We start from the raw sequence: 17,943 nt of genomic DNA, 5'->3' as shown, positions 1-17,943 counted from the left end.
CTTGTCACTGTTCTGACATTAGTTTTCGATGTACGTATTTCATTTTTGTACCAATGTGTTCGCAATAGAATGTTCTAGAAGAACATAAGTATAAAACGTCACATAAGGATGTGTTCGACCGGCAACATATATAAAAACTACGTCGATTATACTCGTCGTGTCAATAATACAATTGTTTTACCACGCTGATTCAATGCCATACTGTTTTCTCAAATAAGCTCTTCGGCTATTAGAGAAAACGTAAATTTCATGGCAAACATTTGTAAACTATCCCCAAGTAGATCTGATCGAAATTGGAATTTATACAAATATTTATTCTCGTGTTGCCCGCCACTGTCACCCTTGAGTAACCAGAAACGGATATACAGTAAAAACTAGGCTAACTCATCCTAATCCTTGCACAAGCCCTCCAGAATTTCTTTATTGAAGATCAGCAAAAAATTATTGCGCAGCTCATATTATACAGTTTAAGAATGAGATTTCCTTGTTCTAAAGGAATGAAAATAACACTGCCTTAATCTCAGTCGATAAAGGCAGTGTCTGGGAATCCCCCGGGGGGACTGGTCAAGTCGTATACTGCAATTTCGGATACCGGGCTAGAAACAACTTCGTTCACTGAGAAGTTTGTACATACAAACCATTCCGTTCGTATATGCGCTGGTTTGTGTTCGCTGTTGTTCTCGTCTGAATAAATACATGGCACTTGTTCATATAATTAGCGCTTCCATTATTAGAATTATTTATCCATTATTAGAATAACAAGGTGCAAAGCATATCCCCTTACAGTTTAAATCTATTTATTTATATACAAGAAGGTACATTGGGTTGCGAGAGTACATAACATTTATTAAGAGGTACATTGTAGCAAGATTTGAGATTAAAGGATTTAAGACTAACACGATTAGAAACAAGGCGCCCCCGAAGGAGGCTATTATTTGTTATGCACCCCATACTCAACCAGTAAGTAGTGGAGCAAAACATAGATTACATGGTCATAAAGTCTTAATCAGACCAATTCAATTCAATTTCTTTCTTTATTATGCACCCCATACCCATCCCGTGGGCGGTGGTGTAAAGGATTACAGAGGCACATAATCGGTTCAGGAACTGAACCTTCTAGTTCGTTTAGCTAAGCAAATATCAATTTGTGACGCTAGTTACAAAATTATTAATATTATATATACATGTACACACTCTCATATATATATATATATATATATATATATATATATATATATATATATATATATATATATATATATATATATATATATATATATATATATACATATATACATACACATACATATCTAATCACCTACACAAATACACACATCAATAATCTTTGTGTCACAAGTGATCAACAAGAGGCTCACAACAGTCACTATACAAGGCACTTTACATCTATGGTGAGTCACACAGTTACTAGTCTTGCTCCACACCCACCCAACTGGGCGGCAGCTTTACAGTCATGTGCATGCATTACCTACAGTAAGCAAATTTTGGATACTTCGCTAAGATTTCGAGCAGCACATCATTATGAATGAAGTACTTACACATTTCTTGGACACTATTGATGGTGTTATCTCTAAATTCCGCGATTTTTCACATTCCATTATATAATGACGCAAAGGATGCGAATAGTTCTGCTGACAGAGTTTACATTTAGTCAAATCTACATCAGCAGATGTTACAAACTCCCAGAGGTACTTGTAGCCGAGTCTAAGCCTAGCAGTGGTAACATCTAGAAGTCTGCTAACATTATTGGATGACCCATAGACGTGCGGTTCTTCCTGCATAATAGAATGATGATAGATGGAGTAACTGGTTTGAATTTCACTTTGCCTCAAGTCTCCGAAATTTAGTTGATGTTCCTGGGATATTGCTGCCCTCAGGCTGCTCAAAGGCAGTCCAAGTTTGTAATCAATTCCCTCTTTACGAGCAAAAGTCTTGGGCAACTCATCAGTTCTCAGTGGCTATTTTTACATTATCATTTACAACTAACTTAAGTTAAATAACAACCAGTAAACAGACTGCTCTTTTCTAATTCTAGTTCAGGCACTTCCTGGGATAAAACGCGAACATTCCTTGGGGAACTGTGAGGTGCTTATCTGTTTTTCCTCGTAACGGTCCCAAAGCTTCCACAAATGTTCCTGTTTCTCTTTATTGCCCTTGCGGCGACTGGACTTTAGCTTTTGATCAGAAACCAGTTAGTATTGCAAGGTTACCAGGGACGCCTCACGGTATAGTAAGGGGATTAAAATATATAAAGCCAAGTTGTCCCTCACTGCCCTTTGATTCAGACGCTGGTGCCATCCTTCTACGTCATTGTTGGTCCTCACCAGTCGTCTAAATGCACACCAGTTCCCCAATTCCCACACACTGTTGCACATCCACGTATTTTTTTATGTAATGAGTTAATTGTGTCGTTAAGGGTGGACTGCTAGCCGACTTTTCTAATTCAGCAAACGCCTTACAATTATGTAGTACATACGTACCACATAAGTACGTGTGTGTTACACACGTACACACACACACACACACACACCTTGTCAAGCACAAGACGAAGCTTGAAAAAGTTTAGTGGTATGCCAATAGGCTAGTCCCAGGACTAAGAGGCATGAGTTACGAGGACAGGCTGCGAGAAATGCACCTCATGACACTGGAAGACAGAAGAGTAAGGGGAGACATGATCACTACCTACAAAATTCTCAGAGCAATTGATAGGGGTACATAAAGATAAACTGTTTAACACGGGTGGTAGGCGAACAAGGGGACACAGGTGGAAACTTAGTACCCAAATGAGCCACTGGGATGTTAGAAAGAACTTTTTCAGTGTCAGAGTAGTTAATAGATGGAATGCATTAGGCAGTGATGTGGTGGAGGCTGACTCCATACACAGTTTCAAATGCAGATATGATAGAGCCCAGTAGGCTCAGGAATCTGTACATCAGTTGATTGCCAGTTGAGAGGTGAGACCAAAGAGCCAGAGCTCAACCCCCGCAACCACAACTAGGTGAGTATACACACAAACACACACACGCGCACACACACGTACACACGTACACACACACACACAGACACAAACATACACTAATGCCTCTATTCACCTTGCAGTAAATAGGAACCTGAAAGTCAGGAAGCTGCTAAAGGCTGCATCTTGGGGATGTGTGAGTGTGTTAGATAAAAATATATGTTGTTTAGATATGCTGGAGGAAAAGAGGCCGAGAGTCGGTACATTAGACAACCGACGCTTAGAAAGGCGGGGTCCAAGAGCTAACAGCTAAATCTTGGAAATAATAAATTAAAATATTTAATACACACACATACATGTTTCACATTATTTTGGCTGAGGGCACACTGAGGGCTGATGGCCCCGTCGACGGGGCAGGAAGTCGGCGGTTGATCAAAGGCCTCCCACATCCTCCACATACCTGAGGATTATTCCGGCTTAATTTTAAACGGAAGTAATGTCTTGGCATTTACGGCTTCAGCGGGTGGGTGGGTCCGTGGGTTTATTACACTATGAGTGAAAACAATCGCCTATTCTCTATTTTATATTGCCGCTTGTAGAGCTAGAAGCTGTTGCCTCTTGTGTGCGTTGCACAAGGGGATTAATATCTGGATTAATATCTTTCAATATTTCCAGTATTTTTTAAGGTATCGCTTAAATACCGAAGATACTGCTATTGGACACCGCTTAATTGACAATGTCTCAACAACGCAGGCTAAAGACGTGCGTGGCTCCTGCTATTGCAATGCTGCTCATTTGTTTTTCAATGATGGGCCTTAGTTGCCCCCTCTCTAATTTACCGTTCTAAATACCCCTTCTCCATCTTCCGCAAACATTTCTCCTCATACATCTCCCCCCTTTCCTCCTGTCCCCCCTGTCCATCTTTGTCCCCCTGTCCATCTTTGTCCCCTGTCCCTCACTTTGTCCCCTTGCCCACATTTTCTGTCCTCTGTCCCAGATCCCTTTCCCCCTCTCTGTCCCCTGTCCCCCTCTCTGTCCCCCTGTCCCCCTGTCCCCCCTTTCCATCTCTCTGTCCCCCTGTCCCTCTCTATCCCACTGTCCCTCTCTCTGTCCCCCCTGTCTCTCTCTGTCCCCCTGTTCTTCTCTGTCCTCCTGTTCCTCTCTCTGTCCCCCTGTCACTCTCTGTCCCCCTGTTCCTCTATGCCCCCCTGTCCATCTCTCTGTCCCCTGTACCTCTCTGTCCCCCTGCCCACTCTTTCTGTCCGCTGTCCATCATCTGTCCCCCTCCCTTTCCTCCAGTCCCCCTATCCATCTCTGTCCCCTTGTCCCTGTCTCTCTTCCCCTGTCCCTATCTCTGCCCCCTGTCCCTCTCTCTGTCACCCTTTCTGTCCCCCTGTCCGCCCTTTCTGTCCCTCTGTTCCTGTCCTTCTCTGTCTGTCCCTGTCCCTCCCTCTGTCCCCCCTGCCCACTCTTTCTATCCCCTGTCTCTCCTCTGTCCCCTCTCTCTTGGTCTCCTGCCCCCCTCTCCTCCCTCTGTCCCCCGGTCCCCCTCTCTGACCCTGTCCCTCTGTCTCTGTCCCTGTGTTCCTGTCCCTCTGTCGCTGTCCATGTCCCCCTCTCTGTCCCTGTCTCCCTCCCTGTCCCACTGCTCCCCCTCTGTTCCCCCGTCCCTCCTCTGGCCCTGTCCGTCTGTCCCTGTCCCTCTGCTCCTGTCCCTGTCCCTCTGTCTCTGCCTCTCCTCGTTTCTGACATTCTCTGTGTCAGCCTATCTCTCTGTCTCTTTCCTCGCTCTATCTCTGTCATTCTCTCACTGACTTTGCATATCCTTATCTATACGTCTCTGTGTCTAACATTCTCTCCCTGACTCTGTCTATATCTATTTCTCTGTCTCGATCTTCATCTCTTTCTCTCTCTCTCTCTCTCTCTCTCTCTCTCTCTCTCTCTCTCTCTCTCTCTCTCTCTCTCTCTCTCTCTCTCTCTCTCTCTCTCTCTCTCTCTCTCTCTCTCCTTACATACATACATACATACATACATACATACATACATACATACATACATACATACATACATACATACATACATACATACATACATACATTTATTTAACACATGTGGTACACGCACAAGGGGACACAGGTGGAAGCTGAGTACCCAAATGAGCCACAGAGAGATTATAGAAAGAACTTTTCAGTGTCAGAGTAGTTAATAAATGGAATTCATTAGGCAGTAATGTGGTGGAGGCTGACTCCATACACAGTTTCAAGTGTAGATATGACAGAGCCCAATAGGCTCAGGAATCTGTACATCAGTTGATTGACGGTTGAGAGGCGGGACCAAAGAGCCAAAGTTCAACCCTTGCAACCACAACTAGGTTACTACATACATACATACATAAGATATAAAACAGTGGAGGATTCCCAGGTAGAACAATCAACTACAATGCCCATTACCCCTTTACCCTGATGTCCTTAACTACACAACTATACAAGAGTCATTAACACGTGTAATGGCTGATCCCCCATCACGATAGCATAAAGACCAATTGCCTGACCCGCAGTCCGTCTTGCTCCTCAAATAATTTTCGGGTTAACATGAAAACGTCTCTTGAGTTTATCTTTCTAATGTTGTTTTCCCATCTTTCATTTTATCAGCTTAGTGCCTTTATTATGCCCCAATTACTCATCCATTGAGCGGTAGTTAAACTGAACCCAAATTTAAAAAAAGTTCCTTTTGCTAAGCAAGCTACAGTCTTGATAAGTCAGATATATTGTTTGTTAACACATTTCTCAACAATGAACAGTCAGTTTTATCAAGCTAACATATCCTAACACAACGAGTGAGAGTATTAACTGGTATAATTATTTTATTAGACCAGTATATATTATTAGATTATACTGGTATAAATATATATATATATATATATATATATATATATATATATATATATATATATATATATATATATATATATATATATATATATATATATATGTATGTATGAGTGTGTGTGTACATGTGTATACAACATTAATAATTTTGTAACTAGCGTCAAACATTGTTATTTGCTTAGCTAAACGAACTAGAGGGTTCAGTTCCTGAACCGATTATGTGCCTCTGTAATCCTTTACACCACGGCCCACGGGATGGGTATGGGGTGCATAATAAAGAAAGAAATAGAAGGAATTGAAATTGCATAATACGGTTATTGACATTCAATAATAGTAAGATAAAGCAATGAGGACCAAATGGGAGACCAGTGATCAGATGAATATTACAGACTCAAGGGTAGCCTTCTCTTCAATACCTAAATGTTCTTCTTGTATATAAATGAAAAAATAAATTCGTTTGTTTAATTCTAATGCTTGTAGGCGAGAACAGTTGTGAACGCCAGCTAGCGCACAAGTACATGAGCGCCCAAAATACTTTTACACAAAAGACATGTACAGACAGGCGTGTGGCTTCTGACTTCTTTTTTATTGATTAATATTAAATATTAGGCGCTTACCTATAATAGTTATCATTTTATACAAGTATAACTCACACATAATAAATATAAAAGGAGTTTATCTAAAAACTGACAGAAGTGTTGTGTTTTGTGCGTTGTATCGTGTTTGTGGGCATTCGGGTGTGTTGTGTTTACGCTGGCGGGCGGCGTCCTTACCAACTCCGGATTATGTCTATTACATCACTAAACTTCATTTAATAACTATATACCTGTTAAATAGAAGATTTTAATTGTTAATAGCATTATATTGTCGTTTTAATGTGGAACACGTACACATATGCGAAACATCGAAAGCTGGTGTCCGAAGTGGTAAAAATATTAGTGTGCGATGTTGTCAATGTACGGAGTGTCTTGTATCCGCTCCCGGTGCCCGTGCCTGGTGCTCGTGCACCAGGCACGGGCGATAGTGTACCTTTAATTGTTCTTTTAGTGTAAATAACGGAATAAAATGTAAGACAGTCTGCAGATCTTTTTCCAGATGTCTTTTATTATTTTTTCCTAAAGAAAACTAAGATATTGCGAATTTTGCTTAACAAGTACATTAATTATTAACTTTTTGTCGTTATTATTGTTATAATTAAAAGAATTACATCTTGTTTTTTGCTTATGTACAAAACATAGTCTAATAACCCTGGAAACACAAACCGTAACTGTCTCTATTTTCCGCTTGTTACAACTTGTAATAAAGTTGTTACATCTTGGCTTAACGTTTTTATGACGTATTAGAACGTTGTTACAACATGGTATATTGGTTGTTATAACTGGTTAGGAGGTGTTAAAACTTGTTCGAACGTTGTACCAACGTCGTAGTTTCGGTGTGTGTTTGGCGGGAACCACAGTTCGTTGCCCCTAAATCAACACAACATAACCAGTTTACTCATGTCATCGCCCCTAAATCAACAAAAACAACCAGTGTATTATTGTAAATAATTATATCTTATGATTTATTAGCAATGGTAAGACATTTTTAAGACTCTAACCTTCGTAAGAAGGTATGATGTATACGAACTGAACGACCGCGCTTCACAACAAAAACATGGCCACATGAGTTGGATTATTCCGGTAATATTGAACTACTGTTCATTGTTATTAGTTTAACAATACTGTTAGGGAATGTCATAAGAGTTAGGGAATGTCATAAGAGTAGTCACAGGGCAACCAAAGATACCCAGCTTCTGGGTACGGGATCTTTGCCCGAAACGCTATGCGTGCTAGTGGCTTTACAATAATAATAATAATTTATTTAGGAAAAATATATACATAGATGCAGAGTTACAGTACAAACATTCTGTTTGATTTATAGATAGAGGTAGTACATACAATACCTAAAGCCACTAGTACGCATAGCGTTTCGGGCAAGATTGTAAAATCATCATTATTCCTATTTTCTCTCTTAACCCCCAGTGTACCTTCTCGTATATTAATAAATAAATAACCAGGGTTTTTTATGCGGCTGTGCTGAAAGCCTGACGTAAAATAAATCATTGTGTCGGAGAACAGGAAGCAACAAATTAGGCTTATATTGAGGTTCCCCCCCCCCCCCCCCAATTACGGGTCTGTCTAATTACCACAAGCTACCACAAGCTACACAAGCTTCACAAAGCTTCCTGGCAATACGTTAGTAATGAATAAATATGATATGTTAGGCTGACCTAACCTAACCTAACCTAATCAAACCTAACCAAATCTAACCTAACCAAATCTAACCTAACCAAATCTAACCTAACCAAATCTAACCTAACTTAACCAAACCAAACCAAACCTAACCTAACCTAACCTAACCTAACCTAACCTAACCGATGCTTGGATCGTCAACTTGATTTGGTGTCACCATTTCTTTATTTTCGTCTAATTTCTTTATAAAAAGATACTTTTTCAGATTAAAATTATGTTTTTTCGTGTTGTACATTCAGTACCAACATTATAATGAGTAAATATATCTTATTTATTCATTACTAACATATTGCCAGGAAGCTATGTGAAGCTTGTGTAGCTTGTGGTAGCTTGTAATTAGACAGACCGCCAATTACTGGTGGAGTAAATCAGCCTAGCCTACTTCTTCCTAGCATAACCTAGCCAACACTAGCCAAGCCTAGTCTACCCTTGCCTAGCCTAGCAATCAGCCCTTGAACCCCCTACTGTTAAGACTCTGCTCTCTGATTGTACCTATGACACCTATTATTAATCTCCTTCTGTATCTTTAGCTCCAGTATGTTGTTATATTATGCTGTGCAAATTTGGGACCTGGCCCTCTAGTATCTTACATATATGTATTATTTGATACCATTCTTGTCTCCTGTCCAGAGAGTACATTTTGAGAGCTTTGAGACGGTCTCAATTATTTAGATGTTTTATCATTTATATGTTTGCTGTTTATGGTCTCTTTATTTCCTCTAATTCAGAGATTTCTCCTGTTCAGAAAGGGGGAGTCAGTACCGAGCAATACTCAAGATGGGACAGCACCAGTTATTTGAATAGTATTAGCATTACTGTGGGTGAGGTCTTTGAATTTTAAGTCTCATAAACCATTCCATTATTTTTCTGGCCGCCACTATATTTGCTCGGTTATGTTCACAAAGTGTGAGGTCGTCAGACGTCATAATTCTCAGATCTCTTGCATGTTTTTTTTTCCTTCATAGAGTAGGTCTGATTGTGTCCTGTGTTCCTTGTTTCATTTAATTTCCTCGTTTCTACCATACTTCAGCACCTGTAACTTATCACTGTTAAAATCATGTTATTTCTGTTTTTTCAATGTCTCCTACAGTGCCAATTTACTTGTGTCTTCTGTATCATCTGTAGAGTTTCATTGTTCAAATGTGTTATAAAATACATGCACCACCATCCTAGTGGTGCATATATGCATTCTACCTTGCATTTATATGCAAGGTAGAAAAATATGCATGAAAAAATATATATGAAAAATATGCATTTTTGTTTTTTTATAATTAAACTAAACTGATGCTATTGTATATCTGTTAATAATTTATTTTTGTTTTTTTTAGGTAAAATTTAAATCAGACAACATTATCAATTGCAACATTACAACATTGTCAACAATTCTATCTGAGAGAACATTACAGCAATGGCTTCCAGTAATTCAAGTAAGTTACATTATAATTGTGATTTGTTTATAATATATACTTTAAATTTTATTTTTGTATGTTTTTAATTTTATTTGGGTGTAAGTTCATATTATCATTAGATATAGAGTATAAAATCTTAATTTTGTTTTGTCAATTTTGTCTGTTAGAATTGCATATCTATTTCAAACTTTATTAATACCACAAAATGTTAGTTAAGTTGAATATTAATTTAATATTATTGGAAGATCAAAAAACTTAGTCAAATAAGTATTTGAGTCCCAATTCAATTATTTGCAGTTCACAAATTGCAATTTTGATTTACATTGAAAATTCCAGATTATTCTTCTCTTATTTAAACATATTAAATTTGGTTTACTTGTGTAATTAATAAAATCTGGTGCTGTACAGGTTCTCAATAATACAATCACAATTCTCCGCTCAGTCTTCTGTAGCACTGTACTGCTTTGTGGTCTTTCATTATGCTGCTACTGTGTTTTTTGTACCACTGTATTACATTTTAAACATTTTACTCTTTTTTATGATTGCCCAGATTATCTTTATTTACAGGCCAGAAGAAACCTTTCCAGCGGTGTTGTCCCATCTGCAATAATGCCATTAGTGTTCGTCGACATTTCTGCAACTGTGGACACAGCTTTATAGATGAAAAGCGTAAGGGTGATGTAGAGCGGGAGGAGAAATATAAGGAAATGGGTCGAAGAGCTGCTAAGCATCAAAACCTTTGCAGATCATTTAAAGCCATGAAAAAATCTGTAAGTATTTCATGCATTCTGTTATTTCTTCAATTAGAATTGTATCATATTGTATTAATATCCATTCTGTTAGGTTTTAAATTTTCCCACAAATAAACAGATTTTAAGCCATTTGATAATTAATCAGTATTAACATTTTCAATTTTGGTGGATACTGTACTTATTGATGTTAATAATAAAGTAATGTGCATTATATAAGTATTTTTGTGTTATTTTATATTTTTTTAATTTCCATTAGTTATGTAATTATACTTTAATGATATAACTATCAGTAGGTCTCTTAAACTAGGTAAGAAAAGTACATCTTAAGCTACTTCAGTACTTCTGCACTTTTGCAGATGTACCCAATGCTGTATGAGGGAGGGATGCTGTCTGTTTCAGAAGCTTATGGTTATCCCATCTTATATTCTGTAATCATAAAGTTAATCTCTTTTTTTATAATTGAAGCCATATCTCTTGAACACTGTGTTCAAATTAACACTAAAAATATTTTAGTTATATTTGTAATTATTTTGTTGTATTGCAGGTCTCTAAACTACAAGGTGGTGGTTAGCAAGTTGCTGTCATCTATTTTAAGGTCGGCAATAGAAATACCACAAAGGGCATGCTACCAGGAAGTGGTCTGTCAAGCAAAAATGTTAATAATCTCACCGAATTGTTTTATCTTGGTAATTATTATTATTATTATTTTGCATAAGCTAACAATGAAAATCATAAAACCTGCATGTTCCTTTGTGTTGGCAATAATGAAAAGCATTTACCTAGTACAGTAGTTTAGTTCATATATTATGCATCCCATATCCATGTTGTTAGCAGTAGTGGAAATGGTTGCAGAGGCACATAATTAATTGGCTCTGGGACTGAACCAAGCAATTCATTTTAGCTAAGCAAGTTTCAATCTTGATGACCTAATTACATAATTCCATGCACATCACCACATTGACAAGGGGCTCGAGACCGACCATGAGTACAGATTTTAAATTAAGCAACTGACGTGTGGAGAGCTAGTGTCACAATTGATATGTTTATCTTGCACACTGCCTCCATCCAGTGGACAGTGGTGGATAGGTTACAATCACTTAGTTACTACATACAGTTAGCAAACTGGTGATATTTGACCAAGATTTCTGGCAGCAGATCATTTTGAATGAAATATTTCCTCATATCTTGAACATTTGTTATAGAATTATCCGAATTCACATATCTTTTTTCACTCCATCACATAGTGGAGGAGGGTGTGCAAATAATTTTGACACACTTTACTTTGCATCAGGTCTATGTCATCAGATAATGAGACTTCCTTTACATATGGGTACCAAAATTCCCATAATGACATAGTTCCTCATTGCTGCCAAATTTCACATTTCAGTGTTTCTTTCAATTAAAGTTTTTTGGAGGACATATTTTGTAATGATGATACCATATTAAATTTACGCATGTTTCTTAATTTTCAGCATACATGCAGGACAATGGATCAAGTGTCAACAAGATACCAACAAATAATATAGATGCCCAAGAAGATATCAACATCAGTGAGGCAAAAGAAAAGAATGGGGAGCAAGAGCTTAAGTTAAAGAAAATGAAGAAAAAACGAAGACTGTCTGAAGATTCAACTATTAAAGGTAATCAAAACTCATTCTTCGTTTTTTAAATTCAAAGCAAAACTTGTATATATTTTAGACAAGTTTTTAGGTTCCACAATTACATAACTGATTTGTTGTATAAAGTAGTTGTATTATATACAGCTGATGAGTCACAATAATGTTGCTGAAGAATGTTGTCCTAACCACACACAAAAAGATGAAAATACAAAGACGTTTCAGTCCGTTCTGGACCACTATTAATTCAATTGTTAGTTGTATTATACTTGACTGCTGATATAGTTTATTTCATGTATTCCAGTTCACAGTAATATTAAAATTAACATCAGAGCCTGACGGCTCAGTGGACAGTGCTCTGGGTTTGTAATCCTAAGGGTCAAGGATCTATTTTTATTAGATGCTGAAACAAATGGGCAGTTTCTTTTGCCCTGATGCACCTATTCACCTAACAGTAAATAGGTACTTGGGAGTTAGACAGCTGATATGGGCTGCTTACTGGGAATGTGAGTGTTAAAATTAGGATTAAGGACTTGCCCAAAAAGCTATGCATGCTAGTGTCTGTTCAAGAATGTAAGAAATCTTTTATATATATATATATATATATATATATATATATATATATATATATATATATATATATATATATATATATATATATATATATATATATATATATATATCGTACCTAATAGCCAGAATGCACTTCTCAGCCTAATATGCAAGGCCCAATTTGCCTAATAAGCCAAGTTTTCATGAATTAATTGTTTTTCGACTACCTAACCTACCTAACCTAACCTAACGTTTTGGCTACCTAACCTAACCTAACCTATAAAGATAGGTTAGGTTAGGTTAGGTAGGGTTGGTTAGGTTCGGTCATATATCTACGTTAATTTTAACTCCAATAAAAAAAAATTGACCTCATACATACTGAAATGGGTAGCTTTATCATTTCACATGAAAAAAATTATAGTAAATATATTAATTCAGGAAAACTTGGCTTATTAGGCAAATCGGGCTTTGAATAGTAGGCTGAGAAGTGAGTTCTGGCTACTAGGTACGACATATATATATATATATATATATATATATATATATATATATATATATATATATATATATATATATATATATATATATATATATATATATATATATATATATATATATATATATATATATTTCATTTATTTATTTATTTATATACAAAAAGGTACATTGGGTTTGTGAGAATACATAGCATAGTATTTACAATTTTGTAAAGCCACTAGTATGCGCAGCGTTTCAGGCAGGTCCTTTATCTAATAGATAATTTTAATTAGGAAAATTCTAGCAGAATTAATAAAATAACAAAGACATTGCAAGAAAAAAAATGAGATGAGAGAGAATAGTAGGTATATTAAAGCCCATTGGTATATTAAAGCTCTGGTTGATTACACTGACAGCTTGATTGGTAATTTAAACAAGATTAATAGACACCATACAGCAGATTGACAGCACATATAAGAAGACAGCAATGATAACAATGGTAAAGATGTTCGGATTGGGTACATAAAAATTTGGAGATTGGGTAGCAATAGATACAGTGCAATTTTAAAGCAAAATGTAAAAAACTATGAAGGTGAAATTAGGTACTTTTTTGTATTGTTTATGAATGACGCAAAAGTTGGACAGCTTTTAAATTCAATAGGGAGTGAGTTCCATGGACTGGGTCCGTCTGTTTATATATATATATATATATATATATATATATATACATATGCGAACAAGCCTGAATGGTCCCCAGGACTATATGCGAATGAAAACTCACACCCCAGAAGTGACTCGAACCCATACTCCCAGAAGCAACGCAACTGGTAACTACAGGGCGCCTTAATCCGCTTGACCATCACGGCCGTCAAAAGGAAGTGATAGCCGAGGCTATTTGAGCCACTTCCCCGACGGCAACTCGGATGGTAATCTTGGGCATAGCATTTCACCAAATCACCTCATTCTTTGGGGCACACGTGAGGAACACAAATGCGAACAAGCCTGAATGGTCCCCAGGACTATATGCGAATGAAAACTCACACCCCAGAAGTGACTCGAACCCATACTCCCAGAAGCAACGCAACTGGTAACTACAGGGCGCCTTAATCCGCTTGACCATCACGGCCGTCAAAAGGAAGTGATAGCCGAGGCTATTTGAGCCACTTCCCCGACGGCAACTCGGATGGTAATCTTGGGCATAGCATTTCACCAAATCACCTCATTCTTTGGGGCACACGTGAGGAACACAAATGCGAACAAGCCTGAATGGTCCCCAGGACTATATGCGAATGAAAACTCACACCCCAGAAGTGACTCGAACCCATACTCCCAGAAGCAACGCAACTGGTAACTACAGGGCGCCTTAATCCGCTTGACCATCACGGCCGTCAAAATTACCATCCGAGTTGCCGTCGGGGAAGTGGCTCAAATAGCCTCGGCTATCACTTCCTTTTGACGGCCGTGATGGTCAAGCGGATTAAGGCGCCCTGTAGTTACCAGTTGCGTTGCTTCTGGGAGTATGGGTTCGAGTCACTTCTGGGGTGTGAGTTTTCATTCGCATATAGTCCTGGGGACCATTCAGGCTTGTTCGCATTTGTGTTCCTCACGTGTGCCCCAAAGAATGAGGTGATTTGGTGAAATGCTATGCCCAAGATTACCATCCGAGTTGTCGTCGGGGAAGTGGCTCAAATAGCCTCGGCTATCACTTCCTTTTGACGGCCGTGATGGTCAAGCGGATTAAGGCGCCCTGTAGTTACCAGTTGCGTTGCTTCTGGGAGTATGGGTTCGAGTCACTTCTGGGGTGTGAGTTTTCATTCGCATATAGTCCTGGGGACCATTCAGGCTTGTTCGCATTTGTGTTCCTCACGTGTGCCCCAAAGAATGAGGTGATTTGGTGAAATGCTATGCCCAAGATTACCATCCGAGTTGCCGTCGGGGAAGTGGCTCAAATAGCCTCGGCTATCACTTCCTTTTGACGGCCGTGATGGTCAAGCGGATTAAGGCGCCCTGTAGTTACCAGTTGCGTTGCTTCTGGGAGTATGGGTTCGAGTCACTTCTGGGGTGTGAGTTTTCATTCGCATATAGTCCTGGGGACCATTCAGGCTTGTTCGCATTTGTGTTCCTCACGTGTGCCCCAAAGAATGAGGTGATTTGGTGAAATGCTATGCCCAAGATTACCATCCGAGTTGCCGTCGGGGAAGTGGCTCAAATAGCCTCGGCTATCACTTCCTTTTGACGGCCGTGATGGTCAAGCGGATTAAGGCGCCCTGTAGTTACCAGTTGCGTTGCTTCTGGGAGTATGGGTTCGAGTCACTTCTGGGGTGTGAGTTTTCATTCATATATACATATATATATATATATATATATATATATATATATATATATATATATATATATATATATATATACATATATATATATATATATATATATATATATATATATATATATATATATATATATATATATATATATATATATATATATATATAACTGAAAACTCACACCCCAGAAGTGACTCGAACCCATACTCCCAGATGCCACGCAACTGGTATGTACAAGACGCCTTAATCCAATTGACCATCACGACCGGACATAATGAGGTGATAGCCGAGGCTATTTGAACCACCCCACCGCCGGCACTCGGATAGTAATCTTGGGCATAGCATTTTACCAAATCACCTCATTCTTTGGGGCACACGTGAGGAACACAAATGCGAACAAGCCTGAATGGTCCCCAGGACAATATGCAACTGAAAACTCACACCCCAGAAGTGACTCGAACCCATACTCCCAGATGCCACGCAACTGGTATGTACAAGACGCCTTAATCCACTTGACCATCACGACCGGACATAATGAGGTGATAGCCGAGGCTATTTGAACCACCCCACCGCCGGCACTCGGATAGTAATCTTGGGCATAGCATTTTACCAAATCACCTCATTCTTTGGGGCACACGTGAGGAACACAAATGCGAACAAGCCTGAATGGTCCCCAGGACAATATGCAACTGAAAACTCACACCCCAGAAGTGACTCGAACCCATACTCCCAGATGCCACGCAACTGGTATGTACAAGACGCCTTAATCCACTTGACCATCACGACCGGACATAATGAGGTGATAGCCGAGGCTATTTGAACCACCCCACCGCCGGCACTCGGATAGTAATCTTGGACATAGCATTTTACCAAATCACCTCATTCTTTGGGGCACACGTGAGGAACACAAATGCGAACAAGCCTGAATGGTCCCCAGGACAATATGCAACTGAAAACTCACACCCCAGAAGTGACTCGAACCCATACTCCCAGATGCCACGCAACTGGTATGTACAAGACGCCTTAATCCACTTGACCATCACGACCGGACATAATGAGGTGATAGCCGAGGCTATTTGAACCACCCCACCGCCGGCACTTGGATAGTAATCTTGGGCATAGCATTTTACCAAATCACCTCATTCTTTGGGGCACACGTGAGGAACACAAATGCGAACAAGCCTGAATGGTCCCCAGGACAATATGCAACTGAAAACTCAGGCTTGTTCGCATTTGTGTTCCTCACGTGTGCCCCAAAGAATGAGGTGATTTGGTAAAATGCTATGCCCAAGATTACTATCCGAGTGCCGGCGGTGGGGTGGTTCAAATAGCCTCGGCTATCACCTCATTATGTCCGGTCGTGATGGTCAAGTGGATTAAGGCGTCTTGTACATACCAGTTGCGTGGCATCTGGGAGTATGGGTTCGAGTCACTTCTGGGGTGTGAGTTTTCAGTTGCATATTGTCCTGGGGACCATTCAGGCTTGTTCGCATTTGTGTTCCTCACGTGTGCCCCAAAGAATGAGGTGATTTGGTAAAATGCTATGCCCAAGATTACTATCCGAGTGCCGGCGGTGGGGTGGTTCAAATAGCCTCGGCTATCACCTCATTATGTCCGGTCGTGATGGTCAAGTGGATTAAGGCGTCTTGTACATACCAGTTGCGTGGCATCTGGGAGTATGGGTTCGAGTCACTTCTGGGGTGTGAGTTTTCAGTTGCATATTGTCCTGGGGACCATTCAGGCTTGTTCGCATTTGTGTTCCTCACATGTGCCCCAAAGAATGAGGTGATTTGGTAAAATGCTATGCCCAAGATTACTATCCGAGTGCCGGCGGTGGGGTGGTTCAAATAGCCTCGGCTATCACCTCATTATGTCCGGTCGTGATGGTCAAGTGGATTAAGGCGTCTTGTACATACCAGTTGCGTGGCATCTGGGAGTATGGGTTCGAGTCACTTCTGGGGTGTGAGTTTTCAGTTGCATATTGTCCTGGGGACCATTCAGGCTTGTTCGCATATATATATATATATATATATATATATATATATATATATATATATATATATATATATATATATATATATATATATATATGTCGTACCTAGTAGCCAGAACTCACTTCTCAGCCTACTATGCAAGGCCCGATTTGCCTAATAAGCCAAATTTTCCTGAATTAATATATTTTCTCTAATTTTTTTCTTATGAAATGATAAAGCTACCCATTTCATTATGTATGAGGTCAATTTTTTTTTATTGGAGTTAAAATTAACGTAGATATATGACCGAACCTAACCAACCCTACCTAACCAAACCTAACCTATCTTTATAGGTTAGGTTAGGTTAGGTAGACGAAAAACAATTAATTCATGAAAACTTGGCTTATTAGGCAAATCGGGCCTTGCATAGTAGGCTGAGAAGTGCGTTCTGGCTATTAGGTACGACATATATATATATATATATATATATATATATATATATATATATATATATATATATATATATATATATATATATATATCATTGAATATGACCGCATATTCTGTATTTATTATTTTCTGGTTTAGGGCTTCTATCCCTCTAACTATTTTCTTAGCATCAGGGCTTAATTGAAATAGGAGTTCTCCAAAACTCATTTTCGTACTTTTAAGGTGAAGAAAAGAAGT

General features: G+C 38.9%; 1 protein-coding gene across 4 annotated transcripts in view; it reads left to right on the top strand.

Moving 5' to 3' along the window:
• The window catches only part of LOC123765802 (myb-like protein V), a 36,630-nt gene that overhangs the window by 4,127 nt on the left and 14,560 nt on the right, over window positions 1–17,943 (top strand). The window contains exons 1-5 of one of the 4 annotated variants that reach the window (XM_069337236.1): window positions 7,168–7,541; window positions 9,482–9,580; window positions 10,130–10,332; window positions 10,859–11,000; window positions 11,787–11,954. In XM_069337236.1, the coding sequence (XP_069193337.1) occupies window positions 10,937–11,000; window positions 11,787–11,954 (232 nt within the window). In that variant the 5' untranslated portion in view covers window positions 7,168–7,541; window positions 9,482–9,580; window positions 10,130–10,332; window positions 10,859–10,936. Of the gene's footprint in view, window positions 1–7,156; window positions 7,542–8,470; window positions 8,971–9,481; window positions 9,581–10,129; window positions 10,333–10,858; window positions 11,001–11,786; window positions 11,955–17,943 lie in introns of those variants that run through there. The other 3 variants (XM_069337238.1, XM_069337237.1, XM_069337239.1) reach the window with 3 other exon arrangements.

Source organism: Procambarus clarkii, chromosome 37 (genome assembly GCF_040958095.1).
Source record: "Procambarus clarkii isolate CNS0578487 chromosome 37, FALCON_Pclarkii_2.0, whole genome shotgun sequence".
Classification (NCBI taxonomy): domain Eukaryota; kingdom Metazoa; phylum Arthropoda; class Malacostraca; order Decapoda; family Cambaridae; genus Procambarus; species Procambarus clarkii.
This window is presented reverse-complemented; position numbering and strand designations above follow the sequence as displayed.